We start from the raw sequence: 21,371 nt of genomic DNA on the forward strand, positions 1-21,371 counted from the left end.
TTCAGTATTTACTTTGAATTATTCAGCATCCATTGTGAGTTATTAGTATCAACTTTGAATAATTCAGTATCTACAAATAATTATTTGGTATCCAGTATGAATTATTCAGTATCTATTATATATTATTCAATATATACCATAAATTATTTACTGTGTAAACTGTGTGAAATAGGTGACGAGTTACAAACAGGTGGTTGAAATGAAAGAGGCACATTTTTGTGTTGGTGTGAATAATCACTCTGTATACCTGCTGCAGATGCCATCAGAGTGACTGAAAGAGACAGAATGTGAGCGTGTGTGTGTGTGTGTGTGTGTGTGTGTGTGTGTGTGTGTGTGTGTGTGTGTGTGTGTGTGTGTGTGTGGGGGGCCTCACACTTGGCCTGGCGTCGAGCTCCATACATGGAGGCTCCAGCTCTCATGAGGCTAAAGGCCCAAATAGGGCAGAGTGCTGGAGGGCTGCAGGGGCAGTGGGGCAGGGCTCTGGGGGCCTATATAAACTCAAGAATGGGTCTAGGGGTCCGTAGCTGGAAGCAGCAGCAGCTCCGATCTTCTACTAAACCGGAAACAACAGAGCAGGTAAGACCCACAGAGACTGTATCAGGGCACTGTGACTGGACGGCTGTTTTATTTACGTCATTATAAGGAGACATGATGAGGATCTGGCTCTCGGCCAAGAAATCTGTTTGAATGAAATGCTAATGGAGTCTTAGAGCTTAACTTTGATGTCTAAATATATTGCACTGAGGTGTGTAGAGGAGTCGAAACCCATAGTCTAGTTCAAGTATTGTTACTTTGGCAAATATAATGACTGCAGTAGAGGTTCAATTTAGTAGAAGTGGAAAAGGTCAAGCTCAAAAACTTTAGTTATGCTTAAGAAACCTCCTAGGTGTCAAAATGAAAATGAAAATTTCATATTCTGTATTCTCTACATGGCCTTACTATAGCATTTAAAACTATTATGTTTTTAAAATGGTCATATTCATGTTAGGAGTGGCACAGTGAGTAGTGCTGTGGCCTCCCAGGAAGAGAGGCCTGGGTTCGATTCCCCGGCCAGGCGACCAGGATATTTCTATGTGGAGTTTGCCTGTTCTGCCTGTGTCTGTGGGGGTTTTCTCCCATAGTCCAAAGACATGGAGAGACAAAATTGGTTCTAGGCCTGAATGTATATGTCTGTGTGCCAGCCTGACCTGACCAGGGTGTTTCCTGCCTTCTGCCCAGTGATTGCTGGGATAGGCTCCAGTGACTCAGGAGGATAAGCTTAGGTGAATGTATTGCTTTTGTCGGAACAAAATCTCGTGTCTCCAAAATAGTAACTTTACAGGAGAAGGAAAAAAAACTACATTTCTTTGAATGTAAGTCAATGGAACTAGACAAATTTCCAAGTCATTTTAAGCCGTTACTTTTGGTTCGGTGTTCATTAAATTTACACACAAAGTAAAGGACAACAGTCATTTTCAAATTACGTCAAAAACTGAAAAAGGACAAAAACCAGCAACATATTCATGTTAAAGCCACTGTTAGGCCAAACTTTGCGCTTCATATCTCTAACTTTATAGGAGAAGGAAAAACCTTAACTGTGAATGGAAGTCAATGGAACCAGATTTTCTTTTCCAAGTAATTTTGGATCATTTCTATTGGCCGGATCAATGATGAAATTTCAACATACTGTAAAGAGCAGCTGGTGTTTTTAAATAATGTCAAAAAATGAAAAATAGCAAAAATGGAGATATGCAGTTTTGTCCTGACAGCAACAACATATGCAATACACCTACTGTAGATCACAGGAGTTTAATATTAGTATGTCTTACCCTTCCGTTCAATCAGATGGATTAGATTCATCTATTTGGACTTTCTCACCTCAGAATTAAACTGCGGTTCGTGTGGACGCAGGTCATTTTCTGCTTGTGTAAGTCAGTGTGGAATGCAGGAGAAGAGCAGTCAGTCAGTGTCCACTGTCAAACACAACCACTTGCTCTGTGTGGTGATCGGCTGTCGCACATGTGCGCGTGGGTGTGCGGAGTGTTTATGTGTGGCTCGAGCCTTCACTCACCACATGCATCTCTTTGTAGAAGCCTTCAGGATGTGTGACGACGAAGAGACCACCGCTCTGGTGTGCGACAACGGTTCCGGTCTGGTGAAGGCTGGGTTCGCCGGAGATGATGCCCCCAGGGCAGTGTTCCCATCCATCGTTGGTCGCCCACGTCACCAGGTACGAGTGGCTTCCCTATCGGCTCATTTAATGTTATTACGTAATATATGCACTGCTCACATTTCACTGTATTTTACGGTATTTGCAGCTTTATGTTTGATTGTTGTCTGATGTTTATGTTGAGGGCTGAGTGCTCTATGAACAGTTGTGGAACCCATGTTGTTCTTCTCCAGGGCGTCATGGTCGGCATGGGTCAGAAGGACTCCTACGTTGGAGACGAGGCTCAGAGCAAGAGGGGTATCCTGACCCTGAAGTACCCCATCGAGCACGGTATCATCACCAACTGGGACGACATGGAGAAGATCTGGCACCACACCTTCTACAATGAGCTGCGCGTGGCCCCCGAGGAGCACCCCACCCTGCTCACCGAGGCCCCCCTCAACCCCAAGGCCAACAGGGAGAAGATGACCCAGATCATGTTTGAGACCTTCAACGTCCCCGCCATGTATGTGGCCATCCAGGCCGTGCTGTCCCTCTACGCCTCCGGCCGTACCACCGGTAAGAGCGCGCGTCATTACGCACGTTGACGGCTGCGTATTCGAGCTTCAGTGAGCAGCATATAACACTAGTACACACGGTGCGTGGTGGGAAGCGGTGTGTGATGGCTGTAGGTAAAGAGCACCGACTGAAATAGACATTAAAGATGCTGTGATGAGGACTTACTCATGTGCGTCATTACGCACCGAGTAGGCTGATCATTCGAGCTTCAGTGTAGATTTATGAGCTAATGATAACAATAGAAACACCACGGATGATGGTATCAGGTAAAGAGTGCTGATTCATATGCTTGTTAAAAACTGTGATGAGTAGTCACGTTTGTGCGTCATTACGCACAGATTAGCCTGCTGCTGCGAGTTTATTACTTATTACTTATTATTTATTTATTCCTTACTATTTATTATCCTACAGTAACATTATTTAAAAGGAACTCGGTGTAAAAATTGGTGTTTGAACTACTTAAACAAATGTGTACACACATCCCTTCTGAAAAGAGTCATAGAAACCATTAAAAACGAAGCCAAATCCTATTAGAATGCAAGACCACCAGGTTTCAATCCTTATGGTCTTTTTTCAGCACGGATAAGCAATTACGCACTTATTAGGTCGCTAAAATAGCTGTAATAACACCACAAGCGAAATTGGTGTTTGATGAATTTAGGTTCATCAGAAACTAATGGAATGCCTTTAAAAGACGTTTCCAAATGCGTAATTATCCAAATGCGTAATTACGCACGAATCATGTCGCTACTCCGAGTTAATTACGAGCTAATAGTAACAAAACGTATTAGTAAATTAGATAGTAAAATGCTGTTTGTTTATATATGAAGTACCAATTGACCATTAAAGGCATTTTAACTCATGTATTAGTAATTAGTACCGCGTGCTTAATGGTGGTTCAGGACTTGCTTCTGAGTATCTCTGACCCCCGTTTTTATTGCTGTTGTCTCTGCTCAGGTATTGTGCTGGACTCTGGCGATGGTGTGACCCACAACGTGCCCATCTATGAGGGTTATGCCCTGCCCCACGCCATCATGCGTCTGGATCTGGCCGGTCGCGATCTGACCGACTACCTGATGAAGATCCTCACCGAGCGTGGCTACTCTTTCGTGACCACCGGTGCGTGTTCCACTTATAAACACGTGTAGTTCGTCCATTGTTTGATTATTTGTACTTCAAACCATTTTTGACTTGACACGTAAACAGTTATGCGCACATGAATGCGTACAGACAGTGACGTAATGCGGATCAAGCCACTGAATTTTGAAATAAACAGGATTTTTTTCCTCTTATCAGCTGAGCGTGAGATCGTGCGTGACATCAAGGAGAAGCTGTGCTACGTCGCTCTGGACTTTGAGAACGAGATGGCCACCGCTGCCTCCTCCTCCTCCCTGGAGAAGAGCTACGAGCTTCCCGATGGCCAGGTCATCACCATTGGCAACGAGCGTTTCCGCTGCCCAGAGACCCTCTTCCAGCCTTCCTTCATCGGTATGTATGAAAACAAACGTGTGGAGCAACGATTTAGCAACCCAAAGGGTCACATTAAGGCAATGATATACAAGTCAGTCCCTCCGGGACCCCCACTAGCCCAGCTCCCAGCATACAGAGTCAAACAGGAGCTGAATGCTAGATACCCCAGTCAAGGGAATAGAATTAAAAGTAAGATAGTTTGACAGTCGCACTAGCCTATTTGTACACTTCAAATGGTTCTTCAACTGGAAATTAGTTGCAGTGGGTGATGTTTCAAGCTGGTCCAAATGAATTCATTTGAAATCAGCAGAAAGGTGGACCCCCTGCCCTGCACATGCTGTAGATCTTTTGCCCTGCTTCCAACACACCTGAGCCAAGTAAGACAAAAATGTCCAGAGCAGGACGTCCTCCAGGACCAGGGTTTGAAACCACTGATCTGAAGATACCATCAAGCTAAGTGACTGCCAGGAACTGCCCTGACACCAACCATAACTTACTTACAACCCCCATTACTTAACTGAGCCATTGCTAGCATCATATCTACCAGTGACTACCAAATCCTGGATTCTTCATTTTGAAGATATCTCAGTCCCAGCTGATTTATTTTCTGTTGGAATCAGTTGCAATTTCCTTTAAGAGAAGTGTCTCTAAATTGTGTCCTCTTCTTAATCTCAGGCATGGAGTCTGCTGGCATCCATGAGACCGCCTACAACAGCATCATGAAGTGTGACATTGACATCAGGAAGGACCTGTATGCCAACAACGTCCTGTCCGGTGGCACCACCATGTACCCCGGTATCGCTGACCGCATGCAGAAGGAGATCACCGCTCTGGCCCCCAGCACCATGAAGATCAAGGTATGTATGAGGGCTTCAACCCAGGACCTGGAGGATCAGCATTATGACTTTATACATTTTAGATACACAGGAGCAGTGCACACTAATAAACATCTGTGTAAATGTACCAGCTGAGATCATTTTCAGCTGTGATTTCAAGCAGCCTTTCTTTTCCTCTCAAAGCTCTTAAACTTATTATTGAATTATTAAACTTAAGACATTATTTCATGACCACTCTAACTACCGAGAAGCCAGCCTAGTTTAAAATGTACTTTATTATTGCATCAATAATTCCCCTCCTTGCCCCCTCCAGATCATTGCTCCCCCCGAGCGTAAGTACTCCGTCTGGATCGGCGGCTCCATCCTGGCCTCCCTGTCCACCTTCCAGCAGATGTGGATCAGCAAGCAGGAGTACGATGAGGCCGGCCCCAGCATCGTCCACCGCAAGTGCTTCTAAGCTGCCTCTTTCCACCTCTATCTCCTTCATGCTCAGGAATTCAGCCACAGCCTGCTGCTGTTGTGTCCTTGTGGGGCAACTACATTCTCAAACGTGCCTTTGTCCTAACGATGCCTCTCAGATGCCAATGCTGGGGTGGGGAACCACAAGACACCATCACATCCACTCTTGTAACCGTAACTTAACATTCTTAGCCTATGAAGAACCATACTAGGTGCTCCTTGTACCAAATGCTACCAAAAATATGGACTCTGGAACCAAAGACTGCACAGGAACAATATCAGTCAAGTCTGCTATGATTTACCAGAAACTTAAACAGCAGAGAAATATCACCAAAGACGAGAGTTCTCTAGCTACTTTGATGGGCCATGAAAGAAGTTTTGGATCTACTCTGTCTTTCCACAGCACCAACGCTTTGCCTCATGTTGTTTGAACAGAGAAATGGACATACATCCATTGCTTGAGTCCTCCCATACCTCTGTCTGTCCAGGCTTTTTTCAGCCCATTGATAAACCAAAATAAAATAAAAATCGAAAATATCTTTATCTTTATCTTTTATATGAAATGGTTGTCCTTGTGGATTGATGTCATTTGCTTGTATGTATAAACTCTGATAGAAACAACAGCATTGACCAGCAAAAGCACCAGATAAACCAGCACCAGGCCAGCATAAACCAGCATAAAATCAACTTAGACCAACATAAATCCTGTCCTGATCTACTTTTTTTCAGCAGGAAAGAAAGTCAGTAAAGGGTTCTATGATTCAATGCCAAGGTGTGGAAAATGGTCTTACGCTATTCAATAACTATTAGAGCTAGGCATTCATTCTGGGGCATACAGAGGTGCACATGAATTCTTTTTTGGACAGTAAATGAAATATATTTAAATATTTGAAGCTTATAAAAGACACTACATATTTAGTTTATGACATTTTAGCGGGTATTTTACCTTGTAGCAGTTGTTCAGTGACTCATCCAGAGTTACTGCCTCTGTTTTCCAATTCTAACAATTGACTAAAACCTGGTTAGGCTATGGTTCATATTTATAGCCAGTGACATATGCAGAACAAGTGAAGTAGTTCGAGTGACATATCAAGAAGTTCCAGAAAGCCTAAAGTGACATTTTTATGATATAATTTCTTCTCTGAAAGCCTAGAAGGCCCTAAGGCAGCACCATATGCAGCTGCTTAGGGGACCCACTAACACTCAAATGTAAAGGTTGTGATTAATCCTGGTTTTGACACTCAGACTGTGATTAATGCTGGTTTAGATACTCAGGCTGTGATTAATCCAGGTTTAGACACCCAGACTGTGATTAATCCAGGTTTACACACTCAGGCTGTGATTAATACAGGTTTAGATACTCAGGCTGTGATTAATCCAGGTTTAGACACCCAGACTGTGATTAATCCTGGTTTAGATACTTGGACTGTGATTAATCCAGGTTTAGATACTCAGACTGTGATTAATCCAGGTTTAGTTACTCAGACCGTGATTAATCAAGGTTTAGATACTCAGACTGTGATTAATCCAGGTTTAGTTACTCAGACTGTGATTAATCCAGGTTTAGACACTATGGCTGTGATTAATCAAGTTTTAGACACTCAGGCTTAATACCTGATTAGATACTCAGGCTGTGATTAATACAGGATTAGATACTCAGACTGTGATTAATCCAGGTTTAGACACTATGGCTGTGATTAATCAAGTTTTAGACACTCAGGCTTAATACCTGATTAGATACTCAGGCTGTGATTAATACAGGATTAGATACTCAGACTGTGATTAATCCAGGTTTAGATACTCAGACTGTGATTAATCCAGGTTTAGACATTCAGACTGTGATTAATCCAGGTTTATACATTCAGGCTGTGATTAATACAGGATTAGATACTCAGGCTGTGATTAATCCAGGTTTAGATACTCAGACTGTGATTAATCCAGGTTTACACATTCAGACTGTGATTAATCCAGGTTTTGATACTCATGCTGGCAGCTCACCACCTGAAGCTCAATCCTAGCAAGACTGAGCTGCTACTCATCCCTGCTACAGGTCCTTATCATGATCTTACCATCTCATTCAAGAACTCTGATTGTTCCGTCTGTGGAGGCAAGAAGTCTTGGTGTGACTCTGGATGGCCAGTTATTGTTCTCGACTCACATCGCGAACCTGACTCGGTCATGCAGGTTTCTCCTGTACAACATCCGTAGGATCCAACCTCTCCTCACCCTCTCTTGTCATCTCAAGGCTTGACTACTGCAACTCTCTCTTGGTTGGTCTTCCCATGCAGGCCATCAAGCCTCTGCAACTCATCCAGAATGCGGCAGCACGGCTCGTCTTCAATCTGCCCAAGTTCAGCCACGTCACCCCACTGCTGCGCTCCCTTCACTGGCTTCCTGTAGCTGCACGCATCAGATTTAAAACCCTAATGCTGGCCTACAAAGCCAAAAATGGACCAGCCCCTGCCTACGTGATGGCAATGGTGAAATCTCAAACTGAACCACGAGCCCTTCGAGCTTCGAGTACAGCTCGGCTTGACCCGCCATCCTTCAATGCGTGTGGAAGACGAGCGTCGAGAATGTTCTCTGTACTGGTGCCCAGGTGGAGGAATGAACTCCCACTGGCTGTCCGAACAGCAGAGTCTCTTGCTGTCTTCAAACGCAGACTGAAGACACATGTGAGCTTAAATGAGCATTAAATTAAATTTTGTTTGCAATATATTGTGCCACACTTATAACAGATATTATATTTTATTGTATTGCACTGTGTATTGTATTGTATTGTATTGTATTGCACAGCGTTCTGTGTTCAACTCTGCTCCTTTCTCTGGGTATCTACAGTGACGTTTAGTTTCTATCAGTATCTGAGCTCAGGACTGTCTTTCTCTCTAAGCTATTGGTAACTAGCAAAGATGCTTTCTCTAGATAGACAAAGCACTTCTTGTAAGTCGCTCTGGATAAGAGCGTCTGCTAAATGCTGTAAATGTAATGCTGTGATTAATCCAGGTTTAGACACTAAGGCTGTGATTAATCCAGGTTTAGATACTCAGCCTGTGATTAATCAAGGTTTTGATACCCAGGCTGTGATTTAATCCAGGTTTAGATACCCAGGCTGTGATTAATCCAGGTTTAGATACTCAGTCTGTGATTAATCCAGGTTTAGACACTCAGGCTGTGATTAATACAGGATTAGGTCGAGATGGTTTGGACATGTGTTGAGGAGGAATAGTGGATATATTGGGCAAAGAATGTTGGAGATGGAGCTGCTGGGTAGAAGGAGAAGAGGTAGACCTCAGAGAAGGTTTATGGATGTAGTGAAGGTGGACATGGAGATGGTTGGTGTGAAAGTAGAGGAGGCAGTGGATAGGGCAAGATGGAGGCAGATGATCCGCTGTGGCGACCCCTAAAGGGAGCAGCTGAAAGAAGAAGAAGAGGAAGAAGTGATGTGTATTAAAACACTGAATTACTTTTGTTTTAATCTTTTTAATAGCACTTTTAAAATATAGCACTTTGACATGTCTGTCTGTTCCAACATCAAGCCCCAGAAAAAAAATCCTGCAATACATATCATGCATCATAAAAATGTCTTCATTCATCATGATATTATATTCTTGTCATATTGCCCAACACTAGCTAAGCCCCAGCCAATGGCGCAGTCATTGAGACTGTCCTTCAATTCGTTTATACTTCAGCAAAGCTGTAGGAAGGACTGTTATGTCTGAGAATGCACATTCTAAACAAAGCGACACAGAGAAGTGCTGTCTGGAGTCTGTTGACTTTATATGGCTCTCATCTTAAAGTCTGAGTAAAAACTGAGTTTTAGTTTGCATGATGTCGGTGCAACAGGAATGCAAACAATTGGCCAGTTAGTGTAAGTACAAGGCAGGTGTTTCTAATAAAGTGGCCAGTGAGTGGAAGCAGAAGGCAGGTGTTTCTAATAAAGTGGCCAGTGAGTGGAAGCAGAAGGCAGGCGTTTCTAATAAAGTGGCCAGTGAGTGGAAGCACAAGGTTGGTGTTTCTAATAAAGTGGCCAGTGAGTGGAAGCAGAAGGGAGGTGTTTCTAATAAAGTGGCCAGTGAGTGGAAGCAGAAGGCAGGCGTTTCTAATAAAGTGGCCAGTGAGTGGAAGCAGAAGGGAGGTGTTTCTAATAAAGTGGCCAGTGAGTGGAAGCAGAAGGGAGGTGTTTCTAATAAAGTGGCCAGTGAGTGGAAGCAGAAGGGAGGTGTTTCTAATAAAGTGGCCAGTGAGTGGAAGCAGAAGGGAGGTGTTTCTAATAAAGTGGCCAGTGAGTGGAAGCAGAAGGCAGGTGTTTCTAATAAAGTGGCCAGTGAGTGGAAGCGCGTTAATCTGATTGGTTTCGCCGTTCAGGGATCATTTTAAGCCAATCCGGCATTACAGTGCACGGCGCTCGCGCATGCGCAGCCGGAGGCTCTGAGGGCGCGCCGTCCAGCAGACTTGTTTTCCTTCCAAATCCTGCAGTACAGAATAAACAGCTCGCGGAAAAATGCTCGCCTGCTTCTCTGTAGGACTGGCTGGAGCGTGAGGAGAAGAGATGCGTCCGTTTAGCTCTGATCTGGACGTTTAAGGACGCCGGAGCGGTAAGATTTGAGCTCTAATAATACTCTAATAATACTCGGTGAAGCCTGTAAGCGAGATGATGCTGTTTACCTGCTCGGCGCAGGTAGAGCGCCCTCAACACTGAGGATGCGCTGCCAGGCTAGATGATATCGTAGGAAGAGCGACAAAGAGCATCGCTCCCTCATTGTTTTGCCCAGTGCGTGTGAAAGTATCACTACGCCTGACTTCAATGGCTTCAAATAGCACATAAACACGTCGGTCAACAGGACTGAGTATGTAGATCTATATGAAAACGGCTGTTATAGAACGCCTATGGATGGCCACTGTGGAAACACCAGTTTATGCATTATGTAAGGCATATAAATAAATAATGTAGGTCGTGCAGAGTGACTGGGATAAGAAGATAACGCTCCTCAGCTCATGTCAAGGCAGCCTGGCTCATCCCATAGTAGTGAAATGGCTGTACTGAGTCAGCCTGGCAGAGGCCTTTTGGATTAATACAGGGCTGATTAGGGCCCAGTAGCTTGGCTGAGATGAGACCGATGTCTGTCAGTATTAGATGTCACTCTAAACGCTGAAAGCTGGGGAATTTAGACCACCCTTAAAGGGGAATTCCACCAAAGTTTCAAAATCCCTGCATAACTCAGTCAGTGTGATGCAAACAAAGTCATTCAGAGCGGTTGGATGTGAAATGCTTCATTGTGGAGAAACGTGCAGACTAGGGTTTCCTTACAGTGGTGGTGATAGGAACCAGGGGTCGCAACGTCTACGGTGCAGCGCAAAGGCATTAAAAAACCGTCAGCTGAAGACATTAAAAAACAAGCCATCGTAACCATTTCGTGCAATAGCACTCTGTGATTTAGCTTCTGGTTCCTATCACCACGACTGTGATCAATTCTGGCTCGGAAAGTTTCTCTAGAAAGGAGCATCTCACACCAAACCCCTCTGAATGACGTTCTTTACATCTCTACTGTTTAATTAAATAGGATTTTTCAAACATTGGTGGAGTTTCCCTTTAACATGAAAAAAGCCTAACGTGTCTTATGAAACACCGTCCTTTGCCAAAAATCCAAAAGACAGAACTTTTTTTGTGCTTTTATCTCCTCATAGAAACCCATTATAATGAAAAAGCTTAGCATGGCTTAATATGATTAAACAGTGACCCAGGAACACTGAATTTCTCTCATACCTTTTTATTATTATTATTATTATTATTCTAGTACACTAAGCAACGTTAAGCTTGTTCCTTATAATGGGTTTCCATAGAAAGTAACAAATTAATGTGAAAATGAATGCTTTGGTTTTGGATGATAGGTGTGTTCTTTTGACATGAGACCGTGTTTATTATCAGCAAAGTTTCATCGTTTTTGTACATAAAGCCATGAAAAGCTTTAAAGCCTTTTAAAGGGGAATTACACCACATTTTCACATTTTTAACAAAATTAAGTTGCAAATTAAATTTGATGTGTATGTAAATATTACTAGTTATCAACAAGCATATATATATATATGTATAATGTATAATCACTGCCGTCAGAAGAAAGCCTTGTATCTCCATTTTTGTCCGTTTTTCAGTTTTTGACATAATTTGAAATTGCCTGTTTTTTACTTCTGGTGAAAGGACCAAAAGAAACGGCACAAAATGATTTGGGGGGAAAAATTCTTACATTAAAAGTAAAGCAGGTTTTTGTAAAGTTTTCATTTCTGAGATACAAGGTTTTCTTCTGCGATGCCATCAAAAACAAATGCTATTATGTACCATATCCACCTCTTCGCCTATTCATGCTGCAGCAGTTTAGCTCCACCCACTCACGCTGAAGTCATAAGGTGTGTTTCAGCTCGGGCTGCTTTTTCAATTCTGCACCATACGGACACAATCGGAACAGAGATCATTTATCTGTCTTATATGCACAGTAACAAAAACAGCCTGTTCAATTCTAAAAGATAAAGATTAGAAAATTGAGTGGATCAGACACAGCAGTGCTGCTGGAGTTTTTAAACACTGTCCACTCACTGTCCACTCTATTAGACACTCCTACCTTGTCGGTCCACCTTGTAGATCTAAAGTCAGAGGCGACAGCTCATCTGCTGCTGCAGCTTGTGTTGGTCATCCTCTCGTCCTTCATCAGTGGTCACAGGACGCTGTTGGCTGGATATTTTTGGTTGGTGGACTATTCTCAGTCCAGCAGCGACACTGAGCAGCAGAGTTGCTGTGTCTGATCCACTTGCACCAGCACAACACACACTAACACACCACCACCACGTCAGTGTCCAGACCACTGAAGAACAGGGTAAAAGGGGGTAACAGAGTACCAGAGAAACAGATGGACTACAGTCTGTAACTGTAGAACTACAAAGTGCAGCTATACAGTAAGTGGAGCTGATAAAATGGACCATGAGCGTAGAAACAAGGAGGTGGTCATAATGTTGTGCCTGATCGGTGTACATGCTGCTTGATATCTGAGAATTGTTTTATGGTGTGAAGTTTTACATTGAAGTTTTTGCATAAAACATATATTTTTAAAATCTGTTCGTGGCAGAGGTACGTTCAGGTTGTTCTAAGGCAAATTAGTCCCCAAAGAAAACTTACTGTAGATCAGATTTTCTTCTGTATTACCATCAACATTACACATAAAACCTCAGACACGTGTAGGTTCGCTGGTGAGTTTGTACATAAAATGGCTATATTTACGTTATAGACATTGTGACCCCTGGTTCCTATCACCACCACTGTAAAGAAATCTGAGTCAGTAAGTTTCTCCACAGCAAACCATTTCTCACCAAACCACTCTTTGTTTGCATCTTGACCACTAAACTATGAAGAAATGTTGAAAAATCTGTGAAATTCCCCTTTAAATGTTTCAGAGTGTCCGGAAAGCTGGCTCCTCCAGGCTGGTTTTCATGTACTAATTGACTGTATTGACCTTTTGACCCAGGTCGCCATCAAAAACCAGGCCAAATGACAAGCAATAACAACGCGGTGACGAAGAGGATCCGGACGGAGTACATGAAGAAGTTCCGCGATCCGAAGTGGGAAACCTTTTCAAAATGCTACGAGGACTCGGTGAAGTACAGACTGACCCGCAGGCTGCTGGAACAGACGCACAGGCCCCTGTTTGGCGACGGCTGGGACAGCGGCTCCGACTCCAGCGGCCGGTCCAGCCCCAAACTGCGAGGAGCAGCAGAAACCTCCAACTCGAAACCTCACACGTCCTCCTCTGACTCCAAGTACGAGAACGCTGCACTGCAGGAGCCTCTGGAGACGCAGGTGAATGGAGAAGTGCATACAGACGCAGCCGCTTCCTCAGCGCCGGAGAATTCAAGGCCTGTAGGTAGGGCACTGCTACCAGCTCGCCTGGACACTTTACAATGACCACTCAGACTGTGTGGGCTGAGCATTCTTCATCATATTGAGTTCTCTGGGTTTACAAACTGGGGGCAAAAGGGATTTACCATTTAGACAGAAAAACAATGAGTGACTCTGACCTCCATCATGGACATGGTCAAAAAGTTCGGAATAATTTGTCATTTGTTGTTTTTTTTGTTGTTTTTTTTAAAGCAGAAATAAGCCATGTGGAATATTTGGAATAATTAAAGGCTAATTAATATATTGTAATTGTTCATTTATATTCTTTTCAAATATGAGGTATTCTGGACATTAATTTTATTAGAACTTTATTCTGGACATTAATTTTATTAGAACCTTTTTCTGGATATTAATAATTAACTAGATTTTTAATATAAAATATTGTTGAAATTAAATTCCAATAATGATTTTATCATGATTTCATTCTAGATAGTAATTTTATTAGAATTTCATTTTGAATATTATAAATTCATTCTGGATATTATTTTATTAGAAATTAATTCTAGATATTAATGTTATTACAAAAATACTTAGAAATCTGTACCAGCATCATGTTAGAATCATTTTATGTATCTGCACCCAAGTTGATTTTATATGATTAAAAATCATTTTAAAAAGCACATCCTTTTTTACCATATTCTTTTAAATCACAGAGAACGGTTACCAGCACTTAACAGATAACGGGCTGTCAGAGGTTGTGGCCAGGCAGAGTCAGAGGCACCGGGCTCCTCGTTCTGAGCCCAGTTACCCTCACCGCGAGCTGGACACTGATGACTCCACAGACTCCATGCTGAGAAAACCAATCAGAGCCAAGAGCCAGCCGCCAGCCAGCGCCAAGGAGCGGGGATCCAACCGGGACAACAGACGCTCCTCCATCCGTTACGACTGGGCCGAGAGGAGCATGGAGGCCAGGGAGCGAAGGAGGCCCAACATGAGAGCCTCAGTGTCCGCTGGGGAGGTGATCATAAAGAAATCAATAGCTTTATACTACACCACATGCAACTACCACAACACAAACAACAAAATCCAGACAGACATACTGTAAGGCCTCAATTTTTTTTACACTATTATGATGGTTATAAAAGTCAGAAACCTCATTTATAAAACATGCACTATGTGGCCATAATGTGGACACCTGTCCTCATTATTGACTTCAGGTGTTTTAGTTACATCTACTGCTAACAGATATATAAAATCAAGCACAATCATTGGCAGTAGAAACTAAAGGCACTGTCAAATGAGTCAGTCAAGTCAGTCACTACTTTGAAATTTCTGCCCTGCTAGATCCGCCCTGGTCAACTGTAAGTGTGAGTATTGTAAAATAGAAGCAGCTAGGAGCAACAGCTCAACCTTGAAGAGGTAGACAAAGCAAACTCACAGCTGCACACAAGCCTAAGATCACTATGCGCAATGCCAAGTGTCAGCTGTGGAAACATGTTTTCTTGGAGCGATGAATCACGCTTCACTATCTGGCAGTCTGATGGATGATTCTGGGGTTGGCGAATGCCAGGAGAGCACTATCTACCATAATGTATAAGTTTGGTGGAGGAGGGATAAAGGTCTGGGGCTGTTTTTAGTGTTTGGGCTTGGTACGAATTCCCACAGACACACTGCAAACTCTTGTGGAAAGCTTTCCCAGAAGAGAGGAGGCTGTTACTGCAGCAAAGTGGGGGCATCCAAGGTGCAAAACACAGGGGATCGTGGGGGGTCTGGGCCCCCCAAATTAATATTTTCGAGCCCCTGAATGTCTCAAAACCAAAAATAAACTTATAATGTTATGCTGTCTATTAGGGAAAAATAGATTAGCAGCCTGCTAATCCTGCCAACATGGCACCTCCAAAATACCAAGGGTTATTTCTACACTGGGAAAACTCCATATTAATGCCCATGGTTTTTTTTTTTTTGGAAGGGGATGTCCAACAAGTTCATACCTAGGTGGTATGATCAGGTGTCCACATATATGGTCAGGTGTCCACATACTTTTGTATTGTACTTGAATTTTATTTTAAACGTGTTCTTAAAGTGATTTCTAAAAAACTGATTTATAAAAACATAATGCTCACAAATAGAGTACCCTAATGCCTGTAGCTCACTCTGACTGCTGTTCAGATGTCAGATGGCTGTGACTATCTGAGCCTACAGATATCCAAACCCATCTAGTGTTTATTAGGGTCATTTTAAACCCAGTGTGGTAAAGTGAACATTCACCATGGCTGTATTTGCTCTAATATAACCTTAAAAATCCACTTAGACAGGCTAGCTAAATTAGCGTGATCACAGCTGTGGTAATTTCGGCTAAAAAGTGAAAAAACATTTTATGTCTCATCTTTTCTAGATTGTACGTGCATTTTGCTGTGACGGTTTCCCACGCAGCTACACTTAACTAACATTATGTACAAGAGGACAAGAACTTGGCTAATATCTGACCTAAATGTAAAACTTTCACTGTTTTTGGACCTAGCTATCATCAACTAGAGTAGCCTAGCAGAAAAGCCACTGTAATATTACTCTGACAGTTGAAGAACAAGTTAAAACATCAACAAAACTGGTGTGATTTATTATTGCTCAGGGATGTATTTTAGTTTTTAATGAAAGAAAATCCCAGTTTAAGGTGTGAAAAGAGTCTTAAGTCTCTAAAAGTCTCTAAAAGAGCATTCAATGCTAAGTAGTCCAGGCTAACAACAATGCTAGAGAGAACCAGTTAGCATGTTCTCATTCGCATTGTCCTGACCTGTTCCTGCTAGCTTTCACTGGCTGGATATCACGGCTCTACTGGCAGCACACCGCTAAATAATTCAGCTGGAGTGAAGGTAGAACTGAGTGTCAGAAGGTGATCCATTCACTTAATTAGCACAAAGATAATACTCTAGCATTGCAGCTGCGTGACGAGGTTTCACTTGTGGTTGAACTGCAGAAAGTCCTTCATTCTTCTGATTAGTGAGCAAACTTGTCTACACTATATATATATATATATGATAACAGTATATTTACTTGTTAGCTTGTTATTAGAACTTATTAGACCTATTAGTGTCATTAACATATTGCCCATTCCTACATTATATGCTGTGTGTTGGGATAAATTTTGTGTTTTCATGTAGTTCTGCTGATTTTTGCCCTCTGTAGATCCATCGGGCCGACGTTGGCGTCCAGACTCGACGGGAGTCAGAAAAACGCGGAAAAACCTCAGACCGTCGGAGGGCGAGGTCAGCTGACCTGGAGAAGTCAAGGCGGTCAGAACTGGCAGTGGTGGATGACCGCTGGATGACAGAGTACATGCGCTGCTTCTCTGCCAGACTGAGGTAGAAGCAGAGAGAGAGAGACAGAGGGGGGGGAGAGAGAGAGAGAGAGAGAGAGAGGGAGAGGACCAAACACTGGATCCAGGATCAGCTTCTGGACATTCTTAAAGGAGCGCTTCGCCATTTTCTCAGAATTTCGCAAAATCTCACTGCAAGCATCATTAGGCTTTTAGCTTCAGAGCTCCAGTACATTCCAGTACATCTACAGTCACACAGAACTCCAGTACAAACCAAGGCAAGCTTATTTATGTAGCACATTTCATACACAAGGCAGTTCAAATAAAATAAAATAAAAACATTATTTGAAGAAATAATAAGGGAGTAAGAGATGTTTCTTTATCTGAGAAATATTTCACGAGTGTGAAGATGGAGTAACATATTTGGCTGGACAGCAGCAGAATTTCAAAGCTGTTTTGCTGTTGCCATAGTTACTGCTTTTTGGCCTTAGTAGGACAGAATATTTTTAGTGGCTGTGGTCACGACATTGAGCAGAATTTGGCCTAATAATACTTTTTTCAATATCATTTTAATATCATAAAGCTCATAAAGTGATTTCTTTCAACAATAAGAGATGGCAGGCAAAATTCTGAAAAAATGGAGAACGTCCCCTTTAACAGGGTTGGTAAGAGATTACGGGTTGCAGACACAGATCCTAAACCAGCATCAGAGGACGTTTTCTACTTGGAGTTTGACTGAGTCGTTGGGCAGTCGGCGCTGGCTGTACACACAGTGCGTAACTACAGCTCTTCATCCCGTTCCATTGGCATACAGTGCTAACAGAAGGGAAGGAAGAGCCAGGAGAATGTTATAATAGAGTCTTTCTGTATTTCATTAATGAGCGTTTTTCTTTATTCCTCTCACAAATTCATACCATCACATTAGAGGACCAGGCTTTTGAAGACGTTTCTGCACCCAGTGATGCTAAAGTGGCTAAAAGTGAACGAAAGGCACTGGACTTGCTAACGAGACGCTGCTAGTGCGTTTAAATGCACTTACTAATCTGATAAACTTGAGTAATCAGATAATGTGAAGCTCCGGGTCTACATGAGTCAGACAGTAATCAGATTTCTCCTTTAGAACCAGCCAATAGACTCACAGAAGAAGGCGTGAAATAAACATAATGTAAAACTCAAACTTCATACTGCGGCTTTTTTTTTAAAATATTGAGCCGCTCTACCTAAAAATATGGACATACGTTGTCTAGAAGATGAAGAATATTTAAATCCTTCACTTCATCAAGCTTGTATTTGGTTTCAGTGTCGCTCCAAAAGTGTTTGGCTGTTGCTCACTTATTTCTGGTACAGCAGCCTGTTTTCACTCATGCACTCTGAAATCTGAAAGAAATCAGAGTAAGAGTTCACATGTACTGAGAGATCTGATGACTGAGCTAAAATCCAGCCTCTTAATCAGATTTCTAGATCGGAGTACAATGTTTACATGAATATTTGAATAATCAGATAACTGCAGAAATCAGATTTTGATTGGATTATTGAGTGCATGTAAACGCACTCATTAATAGCCACATTAGCGTCGCTGGATTAGATAAACCTTTAACATCTACACCAAAGTGGGTTGAAAAGAAAGACGATACGTTTCACTGAAAATGATCTGAGAATTTTCTTTTATTTCATTTTAAGATTTGATGATATTTTGATGGTCTGTCGGTTTGCTGTGCTGTAAATGTGGTGGCATTATTTAAATGCTTTTGAACTATTTATATTCCAGTTTTCAACACAAAGTGTAGAAGGAACGAACTTATGTTCAGCCTAATATTTGAGTGGACCAAACTTTCAGCTGAAGAAAACATTGAATTTCATATTTATATCAAGTGCACCAAATTCTGGTGATTTTTCAGGCACAGTTTTCAGTTCTCAAACTTTTGAATCGTTTGAAAAACAGCCTGAAACAGGTTTTAAATAATCACTTTTATTGCTAAGCTACCTTCTAGGCTCAAGCTACATACACAGTACTGTGCAAAAGTCAGAGATCAGCCTTTTATTTCATTTGCAGCCAAAACTGCACATGAGTTCAAGTTGTCATTTTGCAGTGTGAGAAAAGAAAAGCAGAAAACGTTCCTTACAGAAAATGACATAAAAGCCTCAACAGCTAAATATAATATCACATTCTTGTGTGTCACTCTTTACCTTTATTACAGATTCTGTTCTTTTCAGAACTCACTCTCAGGTTTTTGAAGAAATCTGGAGGGATTTTTTTCACACCTCCAAAGTTCAGTCTTCGAAGTTGTTTGCATTTTGTCTGAAAAATCCCACTGACAAATTTTGGACTCATCAGTCCACAGAACCTCTCAGATCCCACTTTGGATTTGCAACTGTTCTTTGTTTTTGTCTGTTTTCTTTTCTCAGTAAGAGCTTCTTAACAGCTCCACATCCCTTCAGACCCATAGTGCTGAGTGTCTCTCAGTGGAAGGATGGACAGAAGCTCCTGTGGATGTTTTCAGATCTGAATCCAGAGTGGAGCTTGATCTTCTCCTCTCTCTCAAAGATGAAGTGCTGTTTATCTGAACGGGGGCAGTGTTGGTGCCTAGCAGCTCTTCCAGGTGGTTGTTAGGAGTCTCATTTTCTCTGTAGCTTTTAGTCATTTCTTCAACTCCAGTTTTGGAAACTATTTTTTCCCCCACTTATTTTTCTTTGACTTTCTTCTTCCTTATGCAAGTGGATCATCTTATATATAATATCAAAAATATGTACCTCCTGAGAAAGGAATAACTTACTCAGTGGCTGTTTTCACAGGAAGGGTGGTCTCAGACCTTTGCACAGTTGTGTATAAAGCAGAGCCTTGGGTTTTTTCCTGGAGATTATCTTTACTATGATGTAGTGCTGGTTGTGTGTTACAGGACAGAATGTGTAAGACACATAACCACTGTAACCATTTAAGTGTGTTCAGTGTGTTTTGTTATTGGAAGACACTCGTCATCATTCCGTGTGTTAATCATGCATTTAATGCACTTTGTTCTTTCACAGATCATATCACAGAAATGATTTTCATGTGTGGATATATGGAATGTGGAAATTAAGTCGACGGCAATCTATTATTTCTCTTGAATGTGTTCACTTCATACAACACCAGATTAAAGGGGAAATCCACCAAACTCTCAAAGATTTCTTTATAACTAAAGCATAAAGTTGCAAACAGTCATTCAGAGTTGTTTGATGTGAAAAGATGGTTCTTTAAGGGTTCTTCAGTCAATGGGCAATGGTTATATTTAGAACCTTGAGGTCTATATAGGACCATTTCATGCTTCATGTTTATCTGGTGGGGACAGTGTTGGTGTCTACCAGGTGTTGCAGGTGGTTGTTAGGAGTCACATTTATTTCATGCTTAAATGGTTCTTTCCGTGGTGAATTGGTCTGATTGTTTTAGGATGTGTTGTATAGGGTTCTGTATAGAACCTTTTTGAAAATGGTTCTATGTAGCACCAAAAATGGTTCTGCTATTGCTACAAACTTGATATCATAACAATAGAAGGACCTTTTTGGTGCTACAAAGAACTATTAACAGAATGTTTTTGATACAGACCATATACAACACTTTCTCCACCAATCTGAAGAACCATTTCAACAGGCAAAGAACCATTTAAGCATGAAATGGTTATGAATGCACTACCTGAGACACTCAAATATTATTTTTTTTTATTCCATTTTAGGTGGAAAGGGATTTTCATCATGTAGTCTGGCAAAGTAAAAAAGCTTTTTTTTGTTGTTTTACTGCTATTTTACCATCAGCATTACATAAAAAAACTCAGAAGACGTGTGTGGGTTCACTGGTGGCTTGGAACAGTAAATAAAGTGTCTGTATTTGTGTCGTAGACATGGTGACCCCTGGTTCCCATCAACACCACTGTGAAGAAATCTGAGTCTAAGTTTCTCTACAGTGAACCATTTCACACCAAACCACTCTGAGTGACTTTATTTGCAGTGAATCATTGAACCATGCAGAAATTTTGAGTCGGTGGTATTCCACTTTAATTTGTCATCACTTCTCCAGATAAATGTCTTTTATCACCAAACCTCAGGAGGTCGTGGCAAGTTTGCAGTCAAGTCTTTCGGCAAAGCTTTTGATGGACCAAAAACATACAGCAGTTTCCTTCTTTTCCAGCAGACTTTTCTCTTTTTCTCTTAATATCTGGTCAGCTTATTTGGAGTTTGCCGATTCTTACACCTCAAAGCTTAATTTGCTTGCAATCAAGAAAAAAAAATATAGGTACTGTACATGCTTATTTACAACAGAGGATGGGATTATATTAAGAATGTTATTATTTATATTACTAATGAAATATATTCTCATGAATGACTTGCTGTTTATTTTGCAACAATGTTTACATTTTTAACCACTGTATTTGTATTTGGAGATTAAAAAACAAGCAAAACGAAACATGCACAATATATTAGATATATTTTCATCTGTGAATAAAACCACTTTGGAGCATTGCTGTGAACAAAACCTTGTTTGATTAAGCTTACGCTCATTTGCATGTGGAAAAGTGAGAGTATGATGAGCTTATAAGACCAAGAGCATTTTATATATATATATATATATATATATATATATATATATATATATATATATATATATATATATACACACATCCTTGTTTTATAATGATATCAGACTAGTGAGAGAACAGTCAGGAGGCTATAACT

At 41.5% G+C, this 21,371-nt stretch overlaps 2 protein-coding genes across 2 annotated transcripts; both read left to right on the forward strand.

Moving 5' to 3' along the window:
• The first annotated feature begins 520 nt into the window (after positions 1 to 520).
• On the forward strand, positions 521 to 6,015 carry acta1a (actin alpha 1, skeletal muscle a). Its single transcript, XM_017716482.2, has 7 exons — positions 521 to 576; positions 2,070 to 2,209; positions 2,383 to 2,707; positions 3,665 to 3,826; positions 4,004 to 4,195; positions 4,853 to 5,034; positions 5,327 to 6,015. Exons 2-7 carry the CDS (start codon positions 2,081 to 2,083, stop codon positions 5,468 to 5,470), a joined length of 1,134 nt encoding a protein of 377 aa, XP_017571971.1. The 5' UTR covers positions 521 to 576; positions 2,070 to 2,080; the 3' UTR covers positions 5,471 to 6,015.
• A 3,877-nt stretch (positions 6,016 to 9,892) lies between these two features.
• ccsapa (centriole, cilia and spindle-associated protein a) lies at positions 9,893 to 21,158 on the forward strand. Its single transcript, XM_017716527.2, has 4 exons — positions 9,893 to 10,067; positions 12,984 to 13,379; positions 14,068 to 14,372; positions 16,538 to 21,158. The coding sequence occupies exons 2-4, from the start codon at positions 13,007 to 13,009 to the stop codon at positions 16,715 to 16,717; spliced, it is 858 nt and encodes a 285-aa protein (XP_017572016.1). The 5' UTR covers positions 9,893 to 10,067; positions 12,984 to 13,006; the 3' UTR covers positions 16,718 to 21,158.
• Positions 21,159 to 21,371: the final 213 nt, after the last annotated feature.

Source organism: Pygocentrus nattereri, chromosome 12 (genome assembly GCF_015220715.1).
Source record: "Pygocentrus nattereri isolate fPygNat1 chromosome 12, fPygNat1.pri, whole genome shotgun sequence".
Lineage (NCBI taxonomy): Eukaryota > Metazoa > Chordata > Actinopteri > Characiformes > Serrasalmidae > Pygocentrus > Pygocentrus nattereri.